Source organism: Lissotriton helveticus, chromosome 8, assembly GCF_964261635.1.
Source record: "Lissotriton helveticus chromosome 8, aLisHel1.1, whole genome shotgun sequence".
Lineage (NCBI taxonomy): Eukaryota > Metazoa > Chordata > Amphibia > Caudata > Salamandridae > Lissotriton > Lissotriton helveticus.
In genome coordinates, this window is record NC_136069.1 from 1,560,639,320 (window position 1) to 1,560,665,238 (window position 25,919).

The 25,919-nt window shown below is 42.5% G+C and overlaps 1 protein-coding gene across 1 annotated transcript in view; it reads left to right on the forward strand.

Annotated features, from left to right (window-relative positions):
- PPME1 (protein phosphatase methylesterase 1) overlaps window positions 1-13,684 on the forward strand; it is a 128,811-nt gene extending 115,127 nt beyond the window's left edge. The window contains exons 12-14 of the mRNA XM_078658567.1: window positions 1,029-1,093; window positions 3,570-3,637; window positions 6,827-13,684. Coding sequence (XP_078514693.1) covers window positions 1,029-1,093; window positions 3,570-3,637; window positions 6,827-6,845 — 152 coding nt within the window. The 3' untranslated portion in view covers window positions 6,846-13,684. The remainder of the gene's footprint in view (window positions 1-1,028; window positions 1,094-3,569; window positions 3,638-6,826) is intronic.
- Window positions 13,685-25,919: the final 12,235 nt, after the last annotated feature.

The following is a 25,919-nucleotide window of genomic DNA, read 5'->3' on the forward strand; positions in this document are numbered from 1 at the left end:
CCGCACAAGATTTTCTTCCACTATCTTAAGAGATTTAGTTGCAATTCCCAGCCTAGTGTGCCATGTCGATGCTGGGTCTTCAAAGATGCATCTCAAGTGGTGTTTTAGGGAGTTAGCCGGGGCCTTTAATATCCTTAGGTACAACTTGATAAGGTCCCCCTGGCCGATCACATCAGGCCTTGCTAGGCCAAGCTCCAATCCTGGTGTAGTTACCGTTTAATATAGTAATGAGTTATACTTTTATAATTTTTTACAACCGATGGGGAAACTAGCTGATCAAATGGACAGTAATCCATTTGAGTCTGCCAGATCTGTACACAATTACGACCCCTTTTAAGCTCTCCAGCTCATTTAAATTCCACCTTTCAGGACAAAAAACGGATCAGATGTGAGAGTCTTAATAACCGTTAATGCAACAATTTATTTGGGAAGTATTATGATCTGTTGGTTTGATTTCTCTTTCAGCAGTGCCACCGCCAACTTTTCTATGATTTGCAGAACTCTGCTTTTGCCCACCTCCCTTCTTGGAGACTTCTGTGTGTGACTGAAATATGGAACTCCGTATCCATATACGGTTATATTGCTACGTGGTAAAGGGGTGGCGAAGTTACTGCAGATCCCTATGCATTTGATATATGAATGTTCTCACTCTACCTCCTCAGTCTCATCAGACAAATGTGAGGTTTTTGGACTGTCCTACAGTTGTTCCTGCTTGGAGGTAAGTGACATACACTGAAAAACCACACCGATGTGGCCCCTCGGGGGATATATAGAATGTTAGGAGCAATAGAAAATTCGGTGATCTTACTCTCCTAATACAGTGATACAGCCAGCTCAACTCCAACATTTTTTTATTTTCTTCTGGTGAGCTTAGTTGAATGTTGGGCTACATAAATGCAGTACTAAAATGGTTGGGTGAATCCATGGTTGCAGGCAAGTAACTTCTTCTTATTTCTGCTGTATGAGATACTGTCAATCCGATGCATATTAGAGGTTGAATTCTTAAAGGGTTTTACTTGGTTTTGCAGGAAAGTTCCAGATGCAAGTTCTTCCACAGTGTGGGCATGCGGTCCACGAAGACGTGCCAGACAAAGTATGTTTTTCACCCTCCCCGACTGCAACTCCAGCACTGCCTTTGTGTGGTATTCGAATGCTTGAAAGAGGTTTTTTTTCAGTCTGTAAAACATATTATTGGTCATTCAGACCAGGCGCCCAATCAAATGTGGTTGAAAAACAGTGTTTACACCTGTTATTTTCCAATAACACCTTTCGGGAGCATAGTGTAGATTGCGCTCTACTTAATGTTTGCCCAGGAACTAACTCCTATTTATTAGCTGTTGGTAGCTGCCTGTTCAAAAAATAAAGACTGGCTTTCAGTGTTCGCAAAATGAGTGTTCATGCCAGGTGTGTACTTTACTCCCCTTTCTTTACCAGTGAGATGTTAGTTTGCCACAACAACGCTCATGATGTCTGTCTCAAATCTTATTTGCCCCCAAAGGGTTTTGCCCTTCCCATTCACACACTGGTCTGTTAATCTGAGTCCTCATTGAATAGTTAACCAGTTTCAATGCTTCTGCATTTTGTTGACTATGTATTTACTTAATTAAAGCCCAATTATTAAGACATACTTGTAAGCTGCTGCTCTGATATAACTTAAAGAATATTTATTCACGAAATGAGAATGTGACGTGCAAAGACTTACTGTTATCAGTGGTGGAGGTGATGCTCATAAGAGTTCAAAAGGCATGAAACTACCACATGGTTGAAATTGTGCACGGGCAAACCTGGATACCGCGCAGGATCTGCAGTTTTATAGAACACACAGAAATTGGCATACTGGAAGTCCTATTCTATAGCCCAATCTCCCTGTACCAACAAGTCCTGGAGGTAATTTGAACAGCAAGCAAGTTGCAGAAAGCATGGGTAGAATGTGATGGCTCCAGTGCAAGTCTTTTGAAGTGCTCTTTGCCAGGTATTTAAATGATCTTTGTAATTTGGCCCGGTATTGATCTGCACTTGAAGGTTGTTGCTAAAAGGATCGATCTCCTTTCCCTTTCTATTTTTCAGTATTTTATGTGGTAATATCTATTGATTTACAGTGTTGTAGTGAACTCCTGCAGTTGATCATAGCCACCACGCTTTTACTCTAGTCCAATTTCTTAAGAGCTTTTTCAAGTCCCACCAGTATCAGGTAATTCATTTAAAATCAAAAGTACTGACCTACCTCTCGAGTTTGATTCTCTGAGGACTGGTAAGACTTTGTCTGCCTGTTTTATTCTTTTAAAATAATTTTATTATTTGTTTTCTGGGTGCTTTTAAGCTTGACTTGTTCGGTAATTATCTCTGTGTTATAATAAATGGTGCAAATATAAAATACCATGATCCTCATTAATGTGGTGCCTTTTCTGATCTTTAATATGCCATGTATGGTAGACTCAAGAGGTTGACTAGAAGTGCTGACTTTCATCCATGATTTACTTTATTACTAGTTACTCCCAAACAAATCACAAAATGGTACAAATAAGCAGAAGCCTTAGCAAATATCAACTCATAGACCGATTTGGAATTGTTTCTTTAATCTCGATTACTTCTTAAAAGGCAATAGTGGTATCAATGTTTATACCTTATACAAGCTTTAAATGTGGGCTCCCCATTAACTAAATCGATATAATTCCTTAGAATAATGAGAAATGCGAATATCGTGCTAATTAAGATAACGTGTGATCTAAGATGTGTAGAACTTAAATCTGGACCCAGAAACTAAAAAACAACAAATATTTGCATGCTCAGTTAAAAAGAAAAATACTGGGTGTTCGGAGCAACTTTAAAATCAGAAAAGAAGAACAGAACAGTGCTGTGAATAATAGCGACGTTTTTTTTTTTCAACATATGAAGAAGAATTCTGCATTACTGAGTTTGCTTTGGAGTTATAAATATTATTACAGCTCTATTTTTCTCTCAAATAAACAAATAGATGTTTAACGTTGGCTTCAAAGAGCTATGCAGACCAAACGGTGATTATTGCTCACGTTTATTTAAGCATACCTTTTTCTGATTCAGTGTTGTGATTAGTTGTTGTTTTTCCTAGACTTGCACAACAATTTTGAATATTTTTCTCTGTTCTCTACCAAGTCATCATTATCTTTCAGAGGATATGGAGAATGTATTTTGTATTCTGAATGTTTGCTGTTGTATATTTACGTCTCATTGTTTCATTTTAGATTATATAGGTTTTTAATTAATGTCTAAAGTGCACTATGCATGTGTGCTGCATATTCCACCTGGTTGCGGTGGATTTTGTTGCAGTCCAGTCGGTTCTGAATGTTGCTTCTAGATAACATCCATATTCTCAGTAATTTATTTGGATAGCTACAGTCTCACTCCGGTTTGTGCATGGGAGTTTTGCTCATCTCTTAACTCCCCTGCTTCGCAACTAGGGCTACGCTCTTTTTTCCCAGTAGATCAAAGTGTGCCTTAATATATATGTAGCAATAAAGGCGGAGAAGATAAATTCTGAAGGTACAAGAAAAAGAAAACTTTTTTGATAATCTTTTTTTGTTTGTTTACAGGTTGCTGAAGCTGTGGCAACTTTCTTGATACGCCATAGGTTTGCTGAATCAGTGGGAGGATTCCAATGGTATTCTAATTTGATGCATTATGAAAATTCCTCCTTTCTCTCTGATTGTAGTGTGATTGCACATGCACAATTTAGAAGACATTTTCCCACAGTGTTTGCCTACTTTCCTATGATTTTTATTTCATCTTTGTTTGCACTATAATTTTAATACCCGGTTAAGCAGGGAAAAAAGGGTAGAAAGGGCACATCGAAGTTGAGGGTATTGGATCATACATACTTGAAGCAGCAGATAGGGAGCCACCATGGACCTAGAGCTGGATAAATGAGGCTGGTTAAATGTGAGCTATAAACCGCAAATACATTTGAAAAGTAAACTGAGTCATTCGTTGTAAAGTCTGGATGGAAGCGCAAGCAAGTGAAGGCCTAGAAAGTGAGATTAAATAGGGTGTTGCCAAGGGAAAATTGAAAATGTTATTGAATAGCAAAGTAAAACATTTAATGTATTAATTAAGCGAGTAAGAAGGAAGTATAAGTAAAAGAACAATAATCCAAGTGGGAAAAGAAGTAGCCCTAAGAGTGATAATAGAGCATTGTTGTGAATATGAATGAAATTGGAAGTCAAGCGTTCAAGTCGCCTACAAGTATGCTGGGGGGGAAAAAGATTGTAGTCAGACATGACTCCGATAAGGCTATACGTAAATGGGAACAGAGCAAGATGAGAAGGGACTGGAGTGAGCGAATTTTAAAAAATAGAGAATAACAATTTTAAAGATTTATGGATTCTGATTTATGGAGTGAAAAGCCATCCACGGGTTGGCATTGGTTAAGCAGTTCGTACTCTTCACTTGCTGGAAGTGGGTGAATGATAAGAAAGGTAATCGTGTTCTTCCTAGTCTGGGTAGAAGTTGTAGGATTAGCAACATAACTAGCTGAAAAATGGCTAATGTACATAGAAAAAAGCAAACCCATCATGACACCCATTATTGGATGTTGTGCAGTAGAGGGTATGAGGAAGAGAGTAAGTTGGGTTAAGATATAAGACTAATGTGGAAGACGAGAACAAGCAAGAAAGATCAATACCTAAGAGACTAAAAGAGGTAAGGGGAAGAAGGATATGGTGATCTTTCAAGTTGAAGTCTGTAGACAAAGGAACCAATATAGGTTTATCATAAAGTGTATTGTGACTATCTGATTGGTGATGGTTTGAAGCAGCCATGACAAAATATAGTTGAGTGTACAGGCCAAAAGCTAGCCTAACTGTGTTGGACCTGTGTCCAGGAAAGTACATTCAGTAGTGGATGATATGTTACATAAAGAGCAGAAGGTTCAAGCGAGGGATTTGTGTGTAAATATGTACACATTGTGTTAAAGAGGGGGAACAGTGTGTTGCTTTGGAGTTCTGAACCCAAGACATAATGGAAATTTGAAAGTGGAAACTCATGAAGAAGGAATTGAAGTTGGGTAAACTGGACGGAAAAAAAGCCTATGAGAAATTTGTTTTGGGAATGAACTTCGTAGCAAAGTCGGAAGCCGAAAATGCAGAACTGGGAACAATATGGGTAGAAGGGGAAAAGAGTTGATTAAATATGTTTGAGATGGAAAAGTAATTCAATGTTTGATTATGGTGAGCAGGCTGAAAGGCAGGAGAGCAGAACTTTAGTGACTGAGGGAAGATCTAATGAGCAGATGGGATTGAAGAACATTTGGGCTGTGGAAAGTGTAAGGTGGGCGAGGAGGATAAGGACAGAAAGAAATATGCAGAAATAGATGAGGATTATGCTGATGCAAAGAAACAGTAAAATGCTGAGCAGATAAAATAAAAAAAACAGCCAGATGTGTGATAATGCATGGTTGGTATAGATGGTGAGATTCTAAATGGTATTTGCATGAGTACTAAAAAACTGAAGTCGGCACACAGACAAAAGGACAAAGAGCAAGTAAGAAGTCTTTGTTTAAAGAAAAGACCGGGCCTGTGGGAGAAAGCTAATGATGGAGAAAGTGGGGTATTGGTGAAGAAATTATGCAGGATGTCATCACCATGTAAATATTACTGGTAGTGACAGAGGAGAACTTCTAGGAATCAAGGAAGAAGGAACATTAGCTTTCCTCCGTAAGAGTGTAGACTGTGCCAGAAGCTGCAGCTAGAGGTAGTGCTCAAAGCAAGAATTGCAGGGTTATAGGGCAGTGTCCATATTTCATTTCTGCAAAGTACTAGAGATTTAACCTTAGAATGGAAACGATCAGAGTAAGTGCTGATTTCTCAGCGAGTTGGCATTCCAGAGGGCAGAAGGAATGAGAGAAGGAAGGGATCAGGAACAGGCAGATATGTTGTGTACTGGGCGTTAGAAACAGAAAGGTAGGGAAAAAGGCAGAGAGATAGGAGCAAAATGTAGGTGCCGAAAGCAAACAAAAATAAACAGGCATCAAAATGGCCTTCCTCTAGCAACTAATCAATGCCTTCTACACAAGGCGCCCAGAAGAGCCAATCTCTAAAAGCTGACTTTTGTGCTGGATAGAACTTTGCTATTAGTCATTGACCTACTGCTACTGCATCGATGGAGTAGCCTCTCTAATCACTGCAAGAACAGAGGGAAATGACCAGGAGTTTTGAGAACAAGACTTCAGCTGCTGTCTTCCATGCTGATGGCAGAGCATTGGTGGAGGAGAGATAGAAAGATACAGAGAGCAGAGAATAAAAGGCGGCTCTAACTACCTGTTTTAAGGAGGCCAACAATCCGTTTCATTTATGCCAGGTGATGTACCGCAACCACTGCAGAGCTGCGCAAATGCAAAAGCAATGTCTTCTATTTGTCGCAACTTTAAAGCAACACCCTATGCACACGTGTTGAGACAATAGAGAAATACGTAACAGTTTTTTTCGACCTATTGTGGTTGCAATGGTGCTGAAAAGGGTTCCATCGCTAGCTACTCATGCTAAAAGTTAGCTGTTAATTTTTTGTTCCATGTGTCGACTTAATTTCATCAAGGTTTTCATCTTTTTGAGCCATCAAAGATTTGAATGTGATTAATTATATCTGAATTCAACTGTTTCTGTGAGTGCCCGTTCATGCTCATGAATGTACCTCAATTAGTAAAATAAAAGGATGCACGGACAATGTTAGTACAGGTTGCTGGGTGTAAGCATGGGCATGACAGCAAGAATTAGTGTGGAGTGACTGGTTGTTCCAAGTGTTGCAAACCTCTTGCTAAACTTCAGTAAGTTGTGTTTTATTCTCTTTCTTCTCCTAGTGTGTTTCCTGCCTGTTAGTATCCTGTGGTCCTTCAGACTGGGTTCCGTTGTAAATATATTGCACCAGAGGCCACTGTGACGTACTCATATCCTCATCAATCCAGGCTCAGCAGAAAAGAATCGGCATCCACTCATCCAGTGCACCTCGTTTGTCGGGCTGTGTGACCTATGGTGTAGATGTATTGACGAGACAGCATGCATGTGTGATGGTGAGACCTCCAAAGCTGCTCGGGTTCCTGCAACAGGCCCTTGGACGCTGGTTTTAAGTCTCAAAGAGCACGTCTTTCCTAATTTTGCATCATTTGAAATTCTCAGGCATGGTTGTAAACCTCAGTGGGGCCGCAGCACAAACCCAGCTTTCCCCTAAGCCCTGCTTCCCTTTTCACAAAATTCACTGAATTACCTACCCCCTCACACTGATCATGCCTTTTCATGTATGTGTTAAACCTTAAGTTGTATTTTTGTTATGACATTTTGGAAGCTGAACCCAGGCATGACTTTACTAACGCTTTTATTAAACCATTTTTTCTGACCCCTAAACACACATCCTAGAGGGTGTGATGGTCCATCATAACCTGTACTGAGGACTGTTCCCCTTTACTGCACTGATGTGGGTCCATTGAAGCAAATTGAACTGCATCCATCCTTGCAAGTGGCAATCGCTAGGATTTTCGATCTAACCCAAGGCTGATGGAATGATTTTGTGTTTTAAAGCTTGGTTGTAACCCTGAATCTTTTTTATATTTGGAGGGCTTGTCATTGGTATCTTTTCTATTCATGGCAATAGCAATTTCCCATACTCCATGGTCAGTTCAGTGGTACTCTGTACAGTCCTTTCAACACAGTATGACGAGGCATTTGTAGTTGACTGTGCTTTCTGATGTTCATGAAAGAAGGAAATGGAGTTCTGCACCTCATAAAGCACCTACCATCCTTGGTATTTTGTTGCTTTTAGTTCGGTCGGGTTCTTTTGTCTTCGAAACATCAAGATTATCTTCTCAAAGTGAATGTAAAATTGTGTTAATTCTCCTCAACACTTTTCATTCACCTTTCTAGGGCTCAGGACCTCTGCACTGCTTCAGCATCACATGTCACACTGATGAATGTTACCGGCTTCCCAGACTCTGCTCCATGTTTTGTACCGTTCTTCCATGTTCAGAACTTAAACTTTTGATGAAGAGGCACTTGATTTTTAGATGTGCTCTACGGACTGTTTTAAGATTTTCTTAACTATTTGGGTAAACTTTTCGGGCACGCCAAGCAAAATTCATTCTCTCTGTTGGAACACTGATTTTGTAGTTTTTATTTTTTTTATTTTTAATAAGTATCTAGTGCAGAACTAAATTTGTCACATCCATGTGCTTTAAGCAATAATGTATTTTTAAAGCAAGAGAACCCTGGAAAGCTTACAGATTAAGGGTGTGTACTGGACAGCGAAGGCCTTTTACAATAAATATGATGATCATCTAATTTAAAAGGATGCTTTAGATGGGCATTTATAACTGGCCCAATTAGATGGATATAATAACACATAATTCTATGGGTGGAAAGATATCTATCTGTGTACTGTAAATGTTATTCTTTGTTTATTCTTGTTTCAAGGGCTTCTGGTAACTCTGGTCTCAGCGGTTGTTTTGGTGTAGAAGAACAAGATCACAAAGGTTTATCTGTTGCCAGCAGATGTTAGTACCTTTGAATTCAGGTTCTAACTTCCAACACGTTAGTACTGTTGTGGAGGTGTGCTGAGGGACACATGTGGGAGTCTTTATTGTTAAGATAGTGTGGAGGACAGGTCTGCGGCCCAAGTATTTTTTTATTTTTTAGGCTGAGTAAATTCACTCCTATGACTATCCATCTTCTGTGCACTAGATTGAAAGCTCTTTTACTATTTTGTATTGGACAGGTAAAAATAGTGTAAGAGCTAAGAATCAAGATCCAGGTGAATGATCATGAGCCTTGATGCACATCTGGCCCTGTATCCCCTTTTGCCCCCACCTTGTCATCTATTTTCTTCTGGCCTGGTGAGACAGTATCACATCTTATGTTCTGTTTTCAGTGCCGGGGTAAAGACTATGTATAAATGTAGAATCTGGTGCACATCTTCGTTTTACAGGCACTACTTCAGGGCAGTACATCGTACTGTCAATTAGATAACAAGACCTAGAAGACCAATCATGGGCTACCTGGATCACACTTAAATCTGTTAGTTTTGTACTAATTTCCTCCAGTCATAGGTTTGTTCAATTTGTCTTGTTGTGGTGCACTGGTTTTCACACAGAGAGCCCTGTAAATGGAGACCACTGCAGAAACCTTCCACTGACAACAGCAGCAATCCGTTGTTATTTTTTAACTTCTACGATAAGGTTTGTCCCCCAAAATGAGTCTACCAAAAATATTGTCAGCTTCATATACAAATGCTGGTCCATTGGATCTCATTTAGTTTGTCTCTATAGAGCCCTACCAATGCAGCCTTTATTGAAAAACACTAATCATGATTGCTTTTCTAAAATAAGTTCTTGAAGGTTGCTTTCCTTTCACAAGAATTGTAAGAGGAAGACGAAAGAGATGGCAAACACTTGGGGTTTCCTTGTTTCAGTCTCCGAACCAACCCTGTGTGTTTCTCTCATTTGTGATTAGAGGTTCTCAGCTCACCACTGGTGAGTCCTTTAGTGTGTCTGATATATTTCCCTTTTGCCATTCTGTAAAATTGTTCAACAATCTTGAATGGATGTGGGCACAACCACCGACCCATCCACTGTCATTCATTATAGTCTCTTGAAGATCTTATTTGTGGAGTTGTTCGTTCTACTCTCCTACAGCTACATTTTAGATAAAGCAACACGGCTCCCACAGGTCTGTCTTTGTAGACCCATTATTTGGGGTCTTTGCTTCTCGCCCTGAAACCGAGGAAGGAGTAGTGGCACGTGGTAAAGTACTGGGGCCTAGGCTGTGTGTGTCCTGTGCCTGAAAAGGTAAAACAGCCTCCCCTTCTGTGCTGATTACCTCACTAAATCCTGTGGGAAAGCCACTTTCTGTCTAACATGAGAAGTAATGGAAGACAGCACACCACCTTTACAGATTCATTACTAAGATGATGGAGGCCTTAAACGTTTGATAACCAGAGCCTTGGAAGGACAGCAGTCTTTCTTCCCTGTGACTGCTAGGTGACCACCTAACACATTTCTATTTACTATAGGTGTTCTTGGTGGAACATGTAAGTGTAAATGTCAGAACAATTGAGCCTGAAGAGAAAGACTCCTCTTTCCAAGGAGAGTTCATAGTCTTCGCTTTTGTCACCTCTGGGTTGTATGTCCTGAAAGAGAATTGTTTTAAAGAAACCTCCAGTCTTCTAATTAACCCTTTCACCTTAACTTACCCTAATTGAAATAAATGCTTACCAAAACACTCATGGCATGCATTTTGCTGTGGGGGGGGGGGGGGGGGAAATGTCTATATCAACATTGTAATTAAGTGTAACTTACTGACTGCTTTAAGTACACAGTCACTGTTTATGTGTATAAGCTGCAAATGGGTCTTCTGTTGTAGTTCAGTATTTGAGAAATAAAGTGAGGTGGCTGGTAGACTTTATTTTTCCCCAGACAAATTGTCAGCTCTAGGGATTCTCCTTCAAGTGGATAGTCTTTACCATCTCATTAAAACCCAGGTGTAATCCAGAATGTGTCTTGAATGGTGTCGTTAACGACTCGCAGAGGGTTGCCAACTTGCTTTACTGATCATGGAAGTCTCTTTATTAGTTATAGCCACTCACAATAATCCAGAAAGAGATTCGGGTGTTAGGGCGATAGAAGAGTGGGCATAGAATGAGTGCAGCAAATGTTTTCATACTTATCCTCTCAAGTCCATGTTCGGGTCCTAGTTCTGTAGGTTTGTTGCTTAAGAACTTCACTATATTCTTCCAATTCTTATCCAAGGAAACTGTGTTTATGACCGCAGAGAGATTACATCAGATGACCTTACCCAAGTAAACATCTTAGATTCAATACATGACTCTTTAAAAAAAAAATGTTAAGCTTCTGTATTGCCCGGTTGACTCATTATGTTTTGACTCTTACTTATCAGTCATGTGTGAAATGGTTGGTGTGTCAGAAACCATAGTGCGTCTTAAACCATATGTTCTTTCACATGAAAAGAATTGCATCCCATCCACCCGTATTTCATTCTCAAGGCCAGTTCATTAAATCTGTTAGTCTGTGTAAAAAAGAAATACAACCTGAATACTTCAGACTTTTCAAGAACACATACAAGTATACACTTTAGACATGATCACAACAAGTAGTAACCACCACCGCCTTCAAAATCACTGTGGCAGTGCAGCCCGAACCCATCTGACAATAGGATACGCAACTCTCTACTGGAGGGTCCTATACTCATTTCTAACTGTAATATCGAAAGTTTGTTTTCTCGCCTTGTTGTCTCCTGTTGATAAAAATAGTTATACAATGTGGAAGTTGGGCATTTTCCAAGTTTCTACTCCGACTGTTTTGGTGTAACAAAACACACATATTTACTCTCTTTAGAGGGGTTCATGCCATATTACTCTAGAGCCGAGGAAGTTTGTTGCATTGCTGAAAGATATGTTGTAGACCTGTGAGATCCTTTAGCAGGCTTGTTGTATTCTGCTTTAGATTGTTTTGTTGGAATCCTCATATGTCACTTGGTAACCCCATGGACATTTCAAAGTGTGCTGTACAATACTGCTACCCTGTTCTGCCTTGATGACTTTGACGCGGTCAGCAAACATAGATTTACCTTTCTCAACAGATATTGTTAAAGAATTCGGATCATTTGTTCCATCTTAACAGAAATCACTTTTGTTTTGTGTACAGCATCATACTTTTTCTTATCGCACTGCTCTTTGATACAAAATCTATGCTCTTTTATGACACGACGTGCAGCCATGTAAGATACATTTTTCTTCTCTAAAAAGACAAGCCACATCATGACTGTAAACACTACAATTTGTAACCAACTTGAGCAAAATGTCATTTTTTTCCCCTGACAGTCATTTTGACCATTTCCATGATACTTTGTGTTACCCATCTTGTACGGTCTCACCTGTGTTCTGCTGATTCCTGCATGATCTATTCTTATAGTTCAGAAGAAAGAATAATGGGCTTACAGAGTAAAATAGCCCCCTTTAGGCCATTAAACTTTCTTTACTTACCAACTCCCAAACCACATTCTCCTGCTCAGCCATTATTAGTGTTCTTTCCGTTCTGCTAGTTACTGTTGGAACTGAGAAATGAGATGTAAAGCAGCTGGCCCACAAGTGCACAGAGAATGCCCTGACCTAAGTTATTCCACACTGATGTTCGTTTTCTCAACTGTAAAAGGAAATAGAAGTGCATTGTGAGTTGGTAAAGGAAAAGTTTTCAATTGCATTTAGGTATATACTTTTGTTTCAGAGCTTCCAACTTATGTGCAGGCATACAGGAGAAGAGTTGTATGGACTGACATTATTTAAATAACTGATGCTGAAGTTCATGAGATCTTTATTTTAGTCACTTTCTAAAATGTAAAATGTTAGCTAGAGCATTTCTCAGCAATGGAAATGAGGTTTAAAAATTGAGAAGTTATTAAATATATGTATGATTCATTCAAAACTATGGGATACTGCATAAATATATTGTTAGTTCCTCTTGCATTTTTTACACATTTTTTCACCATGTGGATGCCATTGAATTTCTGTACTTCTGATATGAATATTAGCTCTTCAAAGGAATATTTTTTAGGCAGACATTGGTTGAAGGGGATACTTTTTAGAATGTGTAACTTCCAGGCTGTCTGCCACCTCTGAGTTAAATCATGAATAAAACTATAATCTTGCTCTTCCTATGCATAATTCATGCTTGACCCATATGGACTGGGGCTGAATTCTGATTGCCATCTTTTACGAAGATATCTTAAATTAATTATGACTGCTGAATCTTCAATAAGGTAGTGGTCTCATTTAATTGGGTTTGTAGCAGGAGGTTTAAACAATTGTCTCTCCATCCCTTGATGCAGACCAGCCAGTATGCTATACTTTGCATGTGTTGCTCATTTTAGGCCACACCCGTTCCTTGCAGCTTGAGGTCTCAAGATAGAATGTCTCCTTAACAAAAAAACAAAAAAATTACATTGGCTCATTAGTAGAAATTATTTATTTTTCACCCCTTCTCTCTTGTTTACATTTGAGTGCATTGAGGGGGGTTCATCGAGTGGGATAGTTCAGTGGCTGATGGTACTAGTGCTGTCTGAGCCTGCGCTCTTTGGAAGAGACTTAGTCACAGCTATGTAAATGGCATATACATTTCTATAAATAGAACCAGGTTTAATTGTGTTTTTTCACTGGAGGTGTTTTATGTTACATTGAACTCAGAAGCACTTATATGGACTCTATGCAGCAAAAGGAAATAGTGCACTATCCCCAAACAAACCCTCTATCCCAAAGGCTAATCTCCTTGGGACTATTGATAAAGAAATTCCAAAGCCTGTGCCCTTTCAGGGATTTCCTTGCAGTTTTGTGAGGGTAACGTAAACATGACTTTGATTGACTGTCAATACAATCTCAGTGTTATGCAGTGTTCAGTGGCAAACTCAATTTCTGTACATGTTTAACCTTGGTGGCCTCAAGGGTTATTCCAGAGTACTTTAGATGTGTTTATGGTATTCAGGAGCCGCCACACAGGTAGTAGCTGTGTGGTGCTCTAGATGGTGATCGGGTGGAAATAAAACATGCTTCTTCGCATTTCCATTCACTTTAGGACTGGGCATGTGGAAATTAGTTTTTTTTTGTTTTTTTATTCACTCTGGCATTGTTCCTTGTTGAGAAGAATAAAATTTTCAAAAACCTACTTGTGCTTCATGATTCTTTAATTTCTTCTTGAGTGCAAACGTCTCTGTGGTGTTTGAACCCCATATATTTAGCCACGGGCAGTTTCATGCCGAGTCCAATAAAGAAATCTAAAATGTTTGCGTAAGTAAAAGTATTTAGTTTTAAAATTTAGTCAGGTTATCAGTTTTCTGTACCGTGCCAACATGTTTATTGTTATCCGCTAAATGGTTTCTTTTTCTCTTATAGTTACAATCTCACAATTACATTTCTCAATACATAAAGATTTATCCGACATTTAAAAACATTGAGAAATGTAAGAATAACCTCAACATTACAAGAAAAAGAGAAAACGGAGACCAGCCAGTTTAAAACAGAAAAATATAGAAAATAACTGCACTGCAAATAAAAACAGAAATGAACTGCCAAAAATACCTTAATAAACTGTGGGAGCTTGGACCTAGCTGCGTCTGTTATGGCTGGTTTCTCTTAGAACTCCGCTCTCTCTGCGTGCCACTATTGATATACTGCCACCACGAAGCCCAGCTGATGCAAAGAGGAGCCATGACTTCGGGGGGGACTCCTAGGAGTAGAAATCTGCCATGGGCAAGGACTGGTTGGCATTCCTGGTGAATGAAACGATGAACATTCTTAAAATGCCGCTTCATGAATTGCTGTAGCCTACAATGCTTGCTCTAACTGCATTGAAGGCGGAACTCCGCACAAGTGGCAGCATGTCCACCTACACGCATGGGAAGTACTGAATCCGGTGCTCCTCTGACTGAAGAACAGCAATAGCGCGGAGATACCCCTTCGGGAGTCTAGTCTGGCGCTTTATAAGAATATAAAATAAATAAATAAATAAACCCAGGTGTGTCCCAAGCGGAGAAGATAGACCCCGCCCCTATGTAGGGAACAAGCACACCACTGCAGCAAGACCGGTAAGAAGGGGATATCCAACTAGGGTATGGGGCGAGACCCAACTGGGGCGTGGGGCTGTAGGAGTTTAAATTACAGCATTGAAATACATTGCAGTACAAGTCTAGCTAGAGCGAAGGATCCCTTATGTCCTGCTTGGTGCTCGCTGTGCTTTAGGACTCTGACACTCAAAACTACTGAGGGAAATTCTGTTCATAGAAGCAGGTGCTGGGAAACATAAACCTGCGATCACACAATGGACTCACTGAATCAGCCTTTTAAAAAAAAAAAAAAAAACTCTTTATTCATGACTGCATCATATATCACATTTTACATTTGTACACATTATCATCCAACAGTCTTTTCTCGTTTTCTCCCTCTGTCGGCTAATTGACATGTAATCTTTCCCGATTGTGCATTAATTCCCAGGTGACTCCAGTTTATTACATCAATAATCATGTTGCATTTGCATTACAATGTCGCCTTTAACTAAACCTTGTCCCGCCCAACTCCCACCCCACCCTTCACGTCTCCCAGCTTCACCATTGATTAGGCACTGTATTCCTTGGCATGATGACTCTATCCTGTCCAGAGGCTGTATTTACGTGTGACTGGCTAACCTGTACATACGGCAGTGATATCCCCACTCTGTATTTCCATTGCTCTCTACCCTGTATGTCTGGTCATGGGGTATTCTCCTGTGAGAGCTCTAGGTCCACATCCTCTATCTCTATCAGCATCCGCTCCCATTCCTGCGCAATTGGGTGTGTCTGGAGCCCTTTCTCCTCTTCTCTACGCAGGATTCCACTTTCTGCCCTGCCCCATTTTAGCAAATCAGAACGCCACACCTCTACACTCGGGGGTCTGTCCGATTTCCACCTCATAGTTATGACTCTGAGTGCCAACAAGAGTGCCAGGTCTAAGAACTTCAGCTGTGCCTTATGAGTCTTGGGTCTTTTCCTGTTCCCTATCAGACAAGGTATCTGCAGGGTTGTGATAGTGTGTAGTGTTTGGCGGACTGTCCCCCAGTAGCTGCGTATTCTCAGGCATGTCCACAGCATATGGAGGATATCGGCCTCGTCCCCTTGACATCGGGGACAACTATGAGAGGAAGCAGGGAACATCCTATGGAGTCTTTGGGGGGTGAGATATGCCCTGTGCAGTATCATAGCCTGTATGAATTTGAATTTGATGTTTCTGGACACCCTCCTATGATGTTCTAGGACAATCTTCCAGGCCCCGTCCGTCATAACCTCTCCCGTGTCTAGAGTCCAGGTGTCTGAGTGTGGTAAGAGGTAAAGCAGCGTGTCCCCAAGTGCCCACGTAGAGCCATCGTACTAAGTGTCCTCCCGACCCCATATAATGGAGGAGATGCACTAGTTCATGTTGTTCTGGTTTGCTGTGCTGTAGGGCCCATGTGCATCGCACTTAGTGTGTCACTGTGGCATGTAAGAAGTACAATCGCATTGGGGCACCTGTTGCCTGCGCGAAGGAGGCGTGATCCAGTAGTGTGTCGTCCCCAAACAGGTCACCCACTCTATCCACTCCCACCTCTGCCCAAGGTTGTAACCTGCGTTGTGTTAGACGTCCCTGCGGTGTTGGGATCCTCAACAGGGGAATGTTATCTGCATAGGGAGTGGTCCCCGCCGTGTACGCCAGCGCCTTTCGCCAGCACTGCAAAGCAGTATGCAGCAGGGGGTGGCAGCCTCTAGGGATCTTGGCTCCGGGCAACAGAAGGGAGTGCAGTTCTCCACCTGCTAATTGGTCCTGTGTGAGAGCAATCTCGTGTAAATTCTTACCCGCCACCCATCGTGACAGCCATTGTAACTGGCTGGCGTAATAGTAACCCTGTAGGTCTGGTACACCAAGGCCTCCCTGTCTGGTGCTCAGTTGTAGTTTCTTGAGGCTTATTCGCCGTCTCCCAGGACCCCATATGAGAGTAATCCGGATCGTATTCAGCGTGGCAAATATGTGTTGCGGGAGGAGGACCGGCAGGTTTACGATGTAGTACAATATACGGGGGAGCATGACCATTTTTGAAACTGCTATCCTACCCATGACAGATAGGGGCAGGGACGTCCAAAAGTTCACACTACCTCGGAGACCATTGATTGCCCTCCGTACGTTACCCTCAATCTGGTCTTCCTGATTTCTATAAACGTTAATGCCTAGGTATTTAAATGTGGTCGGCGCTATTTGGATCCGGTAATCACCAAATTGTATGTGGGAAGGTCGTTGCCCTTCGCGGAAATAAAAGCCTAGGGATTTCGTCGGGTTAATGGCCAGGCCATATAAGGTCTCAAAACGGTCAAAGATGGTCGCCAGGTGTGAGTGGTTCCCATTCAAATCCCGAAGGTACACTAAGATATCATCAGCATATATTGATATCAAATTATGCGTACCCCCAATGGAAATACCCACCTCGTCCGCTCGGGTCCGGAGCGCGAGCGCCAGGGGCTCTAGTGTCAGTACGAACAGCAAAGGTGAAAGCGGGCATCCTTGCCGGGTGCCTCTGTAAATATCGTACCTATCCGAGGTATACCTGCCTGTGCGTGCTCTAGCTGTCTGATTCGTATACAGTAGACAAATCCATTTGATTAGGGAGTCAGGGAAGTCAAAACGCCGTATGACCTCGAACATAAAATCCCATGTCAGGGAGTCGAACGCCTGCCGGAGGTCCAAGGCGACGCAACCGGCCTGAGGGAGGTCCAGTGGCGTGGCTGACATGAGGGCGTGGAGTCTCCTTGTATTCTGGGAAGTACTCCTCCCCGGGAGGAAGCCGCATTGTTCTGGGTGTATTAGGGCAGGGAGGTGGGCCTGTATTCTCATAGCGAAAGCTTTGCTAAGTATTTTATACTCTGTGGGGAGCATTGAGAGGGGTCTATAGTTATTCAAGTCAAGGGTATCCCTGCCGGGTTTTGGTATGGATATCACTGAGGCTTGCATTGTCGTGGCAGGCAGGTGACCAACCTCGTAAGCTGTCTTATAAATTTTCTCCAAAATGGGTACTAGCGTTTCAGAGTAAGTCTAGTAAAATTCTGCAGGCAACCCGTCCATGCCAGGAGTTTTGCCTCGGTTAAGGGAGTGAATGGCTATTTTGATTTCCCGCTGTGTAATGGGTCCATCCAGCTCTGTGGTACTGAAAATGTTGGACCTGTGTCAACAACATCGTCGTATCATGACGATTTTGGTATCAGCAGACCGAGAATGATGAGTACACTACATACTCCAATTTTCGTCATATTTGGGCGGCGAAGTCACCATTAAATCAGGGACTCCGTCCTGAACCCTTGGGTTCCATTTTGTATACGGCATCCATTTTGTGGTTGCCCTCACATAGGCCGGTGACTAAGGTCAAAACCGAGTCTGAAGGACATGTATACCTTCGCTGACTCCTGCACGATCTGGGCAAGCTGACTCCACTGCCCAAGGCAAAACCTGTTCGGTCGGTTCCTCTCCCAGTGGCCGATCCGAGATAGTATCAAAGCACAACATGCCATAAACCCTTCATCGCACACAAACCCTTCCTAATCTTACACACACCTGCCTCTGTTTCTTTCTTTATGACTTGCTTTACGAGGAGGAGGCGCCCGTTTTTATTGGGGTTTTGTCGATATCTGATGAAAATACTGGGCCTTGCTGGGTAATTTATTGTGGGCTGAACAAACTGAAATATGGGCTTGTCATGACTCTGCTTTTTTTCTTTGTATTGAAAATATGTGAATGGTCAACTGTAAAATAAGGAATGTGTGCCTGAAGCCTAATATTTTGTATAAAAAGGGAAGGCTGCCTTTGTAAGATTGAGCAGTCTCCTGAGAATATACACAGTGTTGTACTTCTAGGACACCTGTTACTTGGTTGCAGCCAATAAACTCGATCTTTGACTTCACCTAGAAGACCCTGAGTTTCTGTAGTCTGAAACAGGAAGGACCCGAAGTCATAAGGTGTGTCCCTGGCACCGCTGGGTTCCGAAAAACCCAGTACTTCAGTTGACGCCCAACGTTGGGCGATATCAGCGGTACCGGTCCAAGCCAGAGGTTCGTGAGGAGCTTCGTGTGAAAATTCTGGAGGAAGGCCGCCACTTCATCGACCCCTGCATGTCGACGTGGTCCGAAAGTCTTTGCTGCGAGGTTCCCCGCTTCCCGACGGCTACGAAGGACTGCTGCCCTGACTATCGCCCTGTTTTGGACCCTTGATGATTTGTAGAGCGAAACGATAGACATGTCTTCTGGTGTCGTCATCGATACCTCAGTTGAGTATAAGTGGAGCGTCTCCCAGTCCTTAGTTTGGTTCTTAGTTTGGGTATCCCCTTGGGATCTTTGATTTGGAACTTGCAAGTACCAAAGCCGAGGGACTCGTGTATTCACGAGACTATCGTAATCGATAAATCCTTTGAAGTTGGAAGCTAGACTAGAGAGCGAAGATGCCTGGTCTTAGCAGACTTGGAAACTTGTTTTGTCTTGGTTGTAATAGGGATTCCCGATTGGAGGACTCATGTCCGGTTCCTCCAATTGGAACTCCAACCTATGAGCTCTACGTGAAACATGGCGTGGGCCCTATCACGTATAATGAAGTATGGATCCGATACACCAGAAGGGATGGTGTTTTAAAATGGCCCCAATATGGTAGTTTTGACACAGAGTTATTAGATAATCTAGAGGTTAGACTTTTTAAGAAGAAAGCCTGGCCGGCGATGTTTGACTCTTTCCGCCTATGGCGAAAGGAAGCCAAACAGACAGAAATTAAATTAGCTAAAAAGAATAAAAGAGAAAAGGGTATTTCGATAATGCAAGCTGCTATGCAATATAAAGATGAGGAAGAACAAGCGAGTGAACAGTTGCATAGGCAACGTAAAATGGCGATCGATAAATGCTATCCAGTCTTGCCACCCCTTAAGCAAGATGCAGCAAAAGAACTTGAGAAAGATCCGTTAATGTCTCACTTATTAAGTTCGCCACCCCCCTATGCGCAGAGTGCTACTGCACCTCTGCAACCTTTAGTTGTGCAACCTCCGGTTGTTGTGCCCCAGGTTCTTCCACAACCGTCAGCTCTTCCTCAGTTGGCTCCTACTGCTACGGCTCAGCCTCCTCAAGGGCCGCTGACTTTGCTACCTGCTCCCCCTGTACTTCTTACGACTTTGCCTACTGCATCGACTGCCTCTTCTGATATTCCTACTGTTACTGCGTCTGCATCTGCATCTACCTTGCCTCACTCTGCTTTTACTCCTGTTCTTTCGTCAACTTCTCCTTCTGTTCGACAGAGAATGACTAACACTGTTGCTAGTCTTCTGTATCCTCTTTTTGGGGCAACAAGTATGACCCCTGTTTCAACAAGCAAACAATTGCGTAGTCAACTGCCCGACTCCAGAGAGCGGGAAACATTGAATTATTTGGCACACAGATGGGTTACAGACCCTACGACATATGAGCTAGATTCTGTTATGGATGTCTTCCATCAGTGGGAAGAGCCGAAACAGAGATACTTTTTCGAGAAAATGTGTACTTTTCTTGGTGAGGATTTAGAGGAAAATGATTTGGAGCCCAATTCCCCTGAGTTATGTCATCTACGGTTCGAGTTTGCAAAAGGCACAATTGTGGGTTCAGATGTTAAAAAAGCAGTTGCGACATTATTGTCGTTTAGGAGTGAGGGTGTTTCCCGGTCATTATTTTAGCATGATTCCTCCGTTAAAAGGAAAGCGAGACAATATCCCATGAGAGAGGTTCCTCCGGTATGGAAGGAAGCCGTTGCAGCTGATGTCGCTAATCGCGTCTGCTGTTCCAGCACACTTTCAGCGTGTTTGGGTATATGTGCCTTGGAAACGAGCTGAAGTTTTGGCCCTTAAGCAGACTTTGCCTGACCCCCGCAAAAATCCTGCAGGGTATTACAAGGAATTGTCACAAACTGCAGGCTCTTGCATTAGGAATTTAGCGAATATAGACATGTTTGGAAATGTCGTTCCACAGCCTTTATGGGGAAAGATTCATCATGCGGATCATGATCAGGAGTTAGGTGATACATGGGTTAATATTGCTGCTGCTGATGGCAGACAAGTTGGTGGTGCTAAACCCGAACCTTTAGTGGCAGACCTCCCTGGTAGGATAATTACTTACATGAAGACTTTGATGCCTGCGATGTGGGTGAATTGGGACAAATTGTCTGCGTGTAAGCAAAAGAAAGATGAGACCGTGTCTGATTTCTTCACCAGGTTCGAAGAAACGTTTATCGACCACAGTGGTCAAGATATGAGTACAGAAGGTGGTCAACGGTTGTTCGTTGACAAGTTCGTGCATAATTTGCTTCCCGAGTTGTGTAAGAAATTAAAAGATTCAGAAAGTTCGTGGGCCGTTTCCTCTTCAGCACAGATATTGGCTACTGCGCAGTATTACAAAAATAGGGACAAAGATGAGAAAGATAGAGCAGACAAGAAAACGAAAGAGTTAAAAACGAAGGTCCTATTACAGCAGGCGTACCCGCCTCGTGGTGGTCAGAGTAACTATCAGCAGCCTCAGCAATTTCAGAGAAACATGCAAAGGACCGAATATCCTCAACAACGCTTTCCTTTAGGCCCTAATCAGTGTGCATATTGTAAAGAGGAGGGCCATTTTAAAAGTAGTTGCCCTGCTCTGCTACAGCGTATGAATGGTGTTTCTAGCGCAAGAGGTCGAGGTACTCCACAAGCGCCTAGAGGTAGAGGACGTGGAAATTTCCCCCAGAACGCGCGCCCATTTTCACCTCCGAATTCAATGAATAGTTTTGATCAACAGAATAACGTGTCTGGTAGGACACCTCAGTACTATGCTGATGACTACTATGCAGAAGATGAGAATATGGAAGGTAATGATTGCTAGGACAGCCATAGACAAAGAGAGGGAGTTGTTTCAGTTCCAGTAGATCAGAATGGACCTTATGTTGAGGTGATTACATCAGGTGTGTCAGAACCTTTTCTGTTGGATACTGGTGCTACAAAGAGTTCTATTATACACTCTAAACTCCCTGGCGCACCTTTGTCTGGCAAAATGAATGTTTCAGTAGGTTTTTCTGGCGCCCCGGTTAGGAACCCGATTTCTAGTCCTATGTCCCTTTCTGTTGGACCTTGTGAATTAGAAGCACCCCTTATTCTGACAACAGGTTGTGGTGAAAACTTGTTAGGGTTGGATCTGTTGAAAAGATTGTATGCGACATTGTATTGTTCTCCTTCGGGAGTACAACTTACACTAGGTAGGAAAGTTGTCTCCCCAATGTATTTGTCAAAGGATAAACTTCCGACAGAATTATCGCTTCTTCCTGATATTCTTTGGGCTACTGGTCCTAATGATGTGGGTCTTTTGGAAATACCGCCATATGTTGTGAGATTGAAAGCCAATGTTAAAATGCCACGAATTCCCCAATATAAAATCTCTAGTGAAGGTGAAAAAGCGTTGCTAGCGATCATTTATGATTTAATTGAAAAAGATGTAATTGAAGAGACAAGAGGCAACGTTTGCAATAGTCCTGTTCTGCCTGTTCTGAAATGCACTGACCCTTCTCAGCCACCCGTTTACAGATTTGTGATTGATCTTAGAGAAGTGAACAAAATCGTGCCACAATTCCCAGTTGTCCCTGATATCACTGCCCTATTGACTATGGTTCCAGCTTCTGCGACTTGGTTCTCGGTGATCGACTTGAAGAATGCGTTCTTAAGCATCCCGATTGCCGAGGAGAGTAGGGATATTTTCGGCTTCAGTTTAGGAGGTCGAAGCTTCCGCTTCAAATGCGCTCCCCAGGGCTACTGTAAAAGTCCATCAATATATAGTCAAGCTTTAAAAACACAGCTTGATACGATTGTTTTACCTGATGGCGCTACCCTTATTCAGTATGTTGATGATTTGCTTGTTGCTGCAGATACTGAGAAAATCTGTAAAGAAGCCACGTTGTCATTGTTGCGTCATTTGTCTGATTTACATCACAAAGTGTCCCTTTCCAAATTGCAATATTGTCGACAAGAAGTGACCTACTTAGGTCATCTCTTATCGAAGGAGGGAAGGAAACTGACCCCAGAAAGAATTCAGGCAATAGCGAAATTGAGTGTGCCTAGGACACAGAGAGAAGTGCGTGCTTTCTTGGGCATTACATCATATTGCAGACAATGGATACCGAATTTTTCTTTGTTGGCCAAACCTTTGGTGGCATTAACTTGTAAAGATACACCGAATCCCCTCCCATGGTCTGAAGAGTGTCAGAAAAGCTTTTCTGAATTACGCAAGGCATTATGTTCGGCTCCTGTGTTGGGTACCCCCGACTACAGTAAGCCCTTTACATTGTATGTCCATGAGAAAGAAGGTTGTGCATTGTCAGTGTTGACACAGTTGTTCGGAAACAAGCAGCGTCCATGCGCGTATTTTTTGTCAACTTTGGATCCGGTAGCTAAAGCATTGCCAAGTTGCTTAAGAGCCACGGCGGCAGCAGCTGTTTCTATTCGGCAGTCTGCTGGTTTAGTGATGAATAATACATTGATTGTGATGGTTCCACATGCAGTGGACACGTTGTTAAATAGGACCAAACACAACACTTAACTAGTGCTCGATTGTCAGGTTATGAGTTGACACTTCTAGCGAGTCATGTACACATAAAGAGATGCAACACGTTGAATCCAGCTACGTTGTTGCCAATTGTAACAGAGACAGATGCTTCTGAACAGCATGATTGTTTTCTCAGAACAGAAGAAGAAACGAAAGGGAGAATAGATCTCCAGGACACTCCTCTTGTGAAGTGTGATGGTACCTTATGGGTGGATGGTTCATGTTTCAAGCTTCCGAATGGTGATACGACTGCGGCATATGCTGTTACGACTTTGCATACGATTGTTGAAGCTGCACGTGTCCCACATAATTCAGCTCAAGCAGCAGAGTTGATTGCACTTACAAGAGCGTGTGTGTTATCGAAAGGAATGAAAGTGACCATATATACTGACAGCCAGTATGCATTCGGTGTGGCCCATAGTTTTGGACGATTGTGGAAAGAACGTGGATTTCTGACTTCCCATGGAGCTAAGATACAGCATGGTCAGATGGTGAATGAACTCCTCGAGTCACTTACTTTGACGTTGCAAGTTGCGATTGTAAAATGCAGTGCACACAAGAAGGTGGCTGATGATGTTGGTCGTGGAAATGCATTTGCTGATGAAGTCGCAAAAGAAACAGCAAGGGATGTGATGAGCCGAATGTATGTTGCAGGCCCTGCAAGATGGGTTGGTGACGTTGGAATGTGTGAAGACACGATAGAGAGTGTGAAGTCTATTCAAGCTGAAGCTACAGAGAAAGAGTTGAATGTGTGGCGAGAAAGTACGGGTAAATTTGATGCAAATGGTTGTTGGGTTGAATTGTCAGAGCATCAGCGATGGTTGTTACCCGATGCATATGTGCTTGCAGTGGTTACAATGGCCCATGGAATGGCTCACATCAGTGTGAAAGGGATTTGTAATTTGTTGGCTCCAGTATGGCAAAATGCTAGAATTCCTAAGTGTGCAGAGAATGTGGTCAAGAATTGTATGGTGTGTCTGAAATACAATCCTGGTAGGGGAACCCCAACTCCAGCTGGTCATTTTGTGCCTCCAACGTACCCGTTCGAGGTTTTGCAGCTAGATTTCATCCACATGGAGAGGTGCAACAACTTAAAATACGTACTCGTTGTTGTTTGTGCCTTTTCAAGATGGGTAGAGGCATATCCCCTGAAGGACAACACTGCCTTGTCCACAGCTAAAGCCCTTGTTAAAGAGTTCTTCCCTAGGTTTGGAATGCCGAGAATGGTCTGGAGTGACAATGGGAGCGAATTTGTGGGTCAAGTGATGAAGAAAGTATGTGAAGGGCTAGGTATCCAGCAAAAATTCCACGCTGCAAATCACCCTCAATCAGCTGGACTAGTAGAGTGCTACAACGGCATGTTAAAACTGAAATTGGTCAAAATCCAAGCGAGCTCTGGTCTTAAATGGCCCGACGCCCTGCCTTTAGCACTCCTATCAACAAGAATGACTGTACATTCGCGAGTGGGACTCAGTCCCTATGAGATTGTGTTCGGCCGTCCGGCCAACATATGGGGAGTGCCAAGGGCGACAAAATTCAGTGAGATCGAACACCCTGTACTGCTTGATTATTTGTACGAATTGACGGCTAAATTGCGTGTTTTACACCAACAGGTTCACGATACTCTGCCACAGGTCTCTGAAGCTCCAGGACATCATATCGATCCTGGGCGCTGGTCAAGAATTTCCAGCGAACAAAGAATGACCAGCCCCGTTGGACCGGCCCCCACCTAGTCCTGCTGTCAACGAGATCCGCCGTGCGAGTGGAAGGGAAAAAGAACTGGATCCACAGCGTACATTGTAAGAGGGTCCCTTTGCCTCTGCCGTACGACCGGTGGGTCCAGGAGGGGGTTGCTGACTCTGAGACTGTGCCTCGTTTTCTACCTTTCAGTGATGCACGCATAAAAGGAACAATTTCTGAACAGGAAAGTGACAAACGTTTGCAAGGAGCTGTGCCACCGTCAACTCAATTGGACACTGCAGAGCCTGAACTGCTGTTTCAAGACCAGACATTACCTGGAAAAAGACGCTATAACCTGATGCCGAGAGCTATGAACTAATACATTTTTCTTTCCTTTGCTATATTTGAAAGTGCAGCTCTCTCATCTGAGAAACTTTTTATTTTTGTTTTTCGAACCACCATCCGGGTTCAGCTGTAGGGTCGCGGTTGCCCAAGTCTTTGGAGTGCAGCTGAAGACGTTAGGTCGACAGTTCTGGTTGGTCTAAGGGAGTTGCCCTGGACTGACAGAAGCATTCCTTAGCATAGAACACCCTACCATCGCGAGCAGCATTTAGAGAGGATGGAGTTTTTCGAGATGCAGAGACCTGCCATAGAGATAAACTCTAAAGCTAAAATCTGTAGAATGATGACCAAGAAACGGTTTTTGATATTGTGCATTTTCATGTTGTTCAGTGTAATGATGTTTTTAATAGGATATGTTTTATTCTCTTTTCGAATGACATTTGCACCCACTACACTGCCCATGCCTCCTGCTACTGTTTCCTCGCATTCTTTCCACCCTTTTCCTGAGCATGAGTCCGTTAGGAGATTAGAGTTTATTAATAACTCCTTCGTTCAGCTTTTGCACCAACACCAACTAGTAATGAACACGACTAACTGTTGGGTGTGTGGTCTTATGCCTCACACAATGGATAAAGGTATCCCTTATCTGGTCCTGCCTTTCAGCCATAATGGTTCTGTGTGGGCATACAGAACAATGTTCATCTACGCACATGAAGTCTACCCCCTACGTTCTGAAAAAGACAATCCAAAGAATAGTGC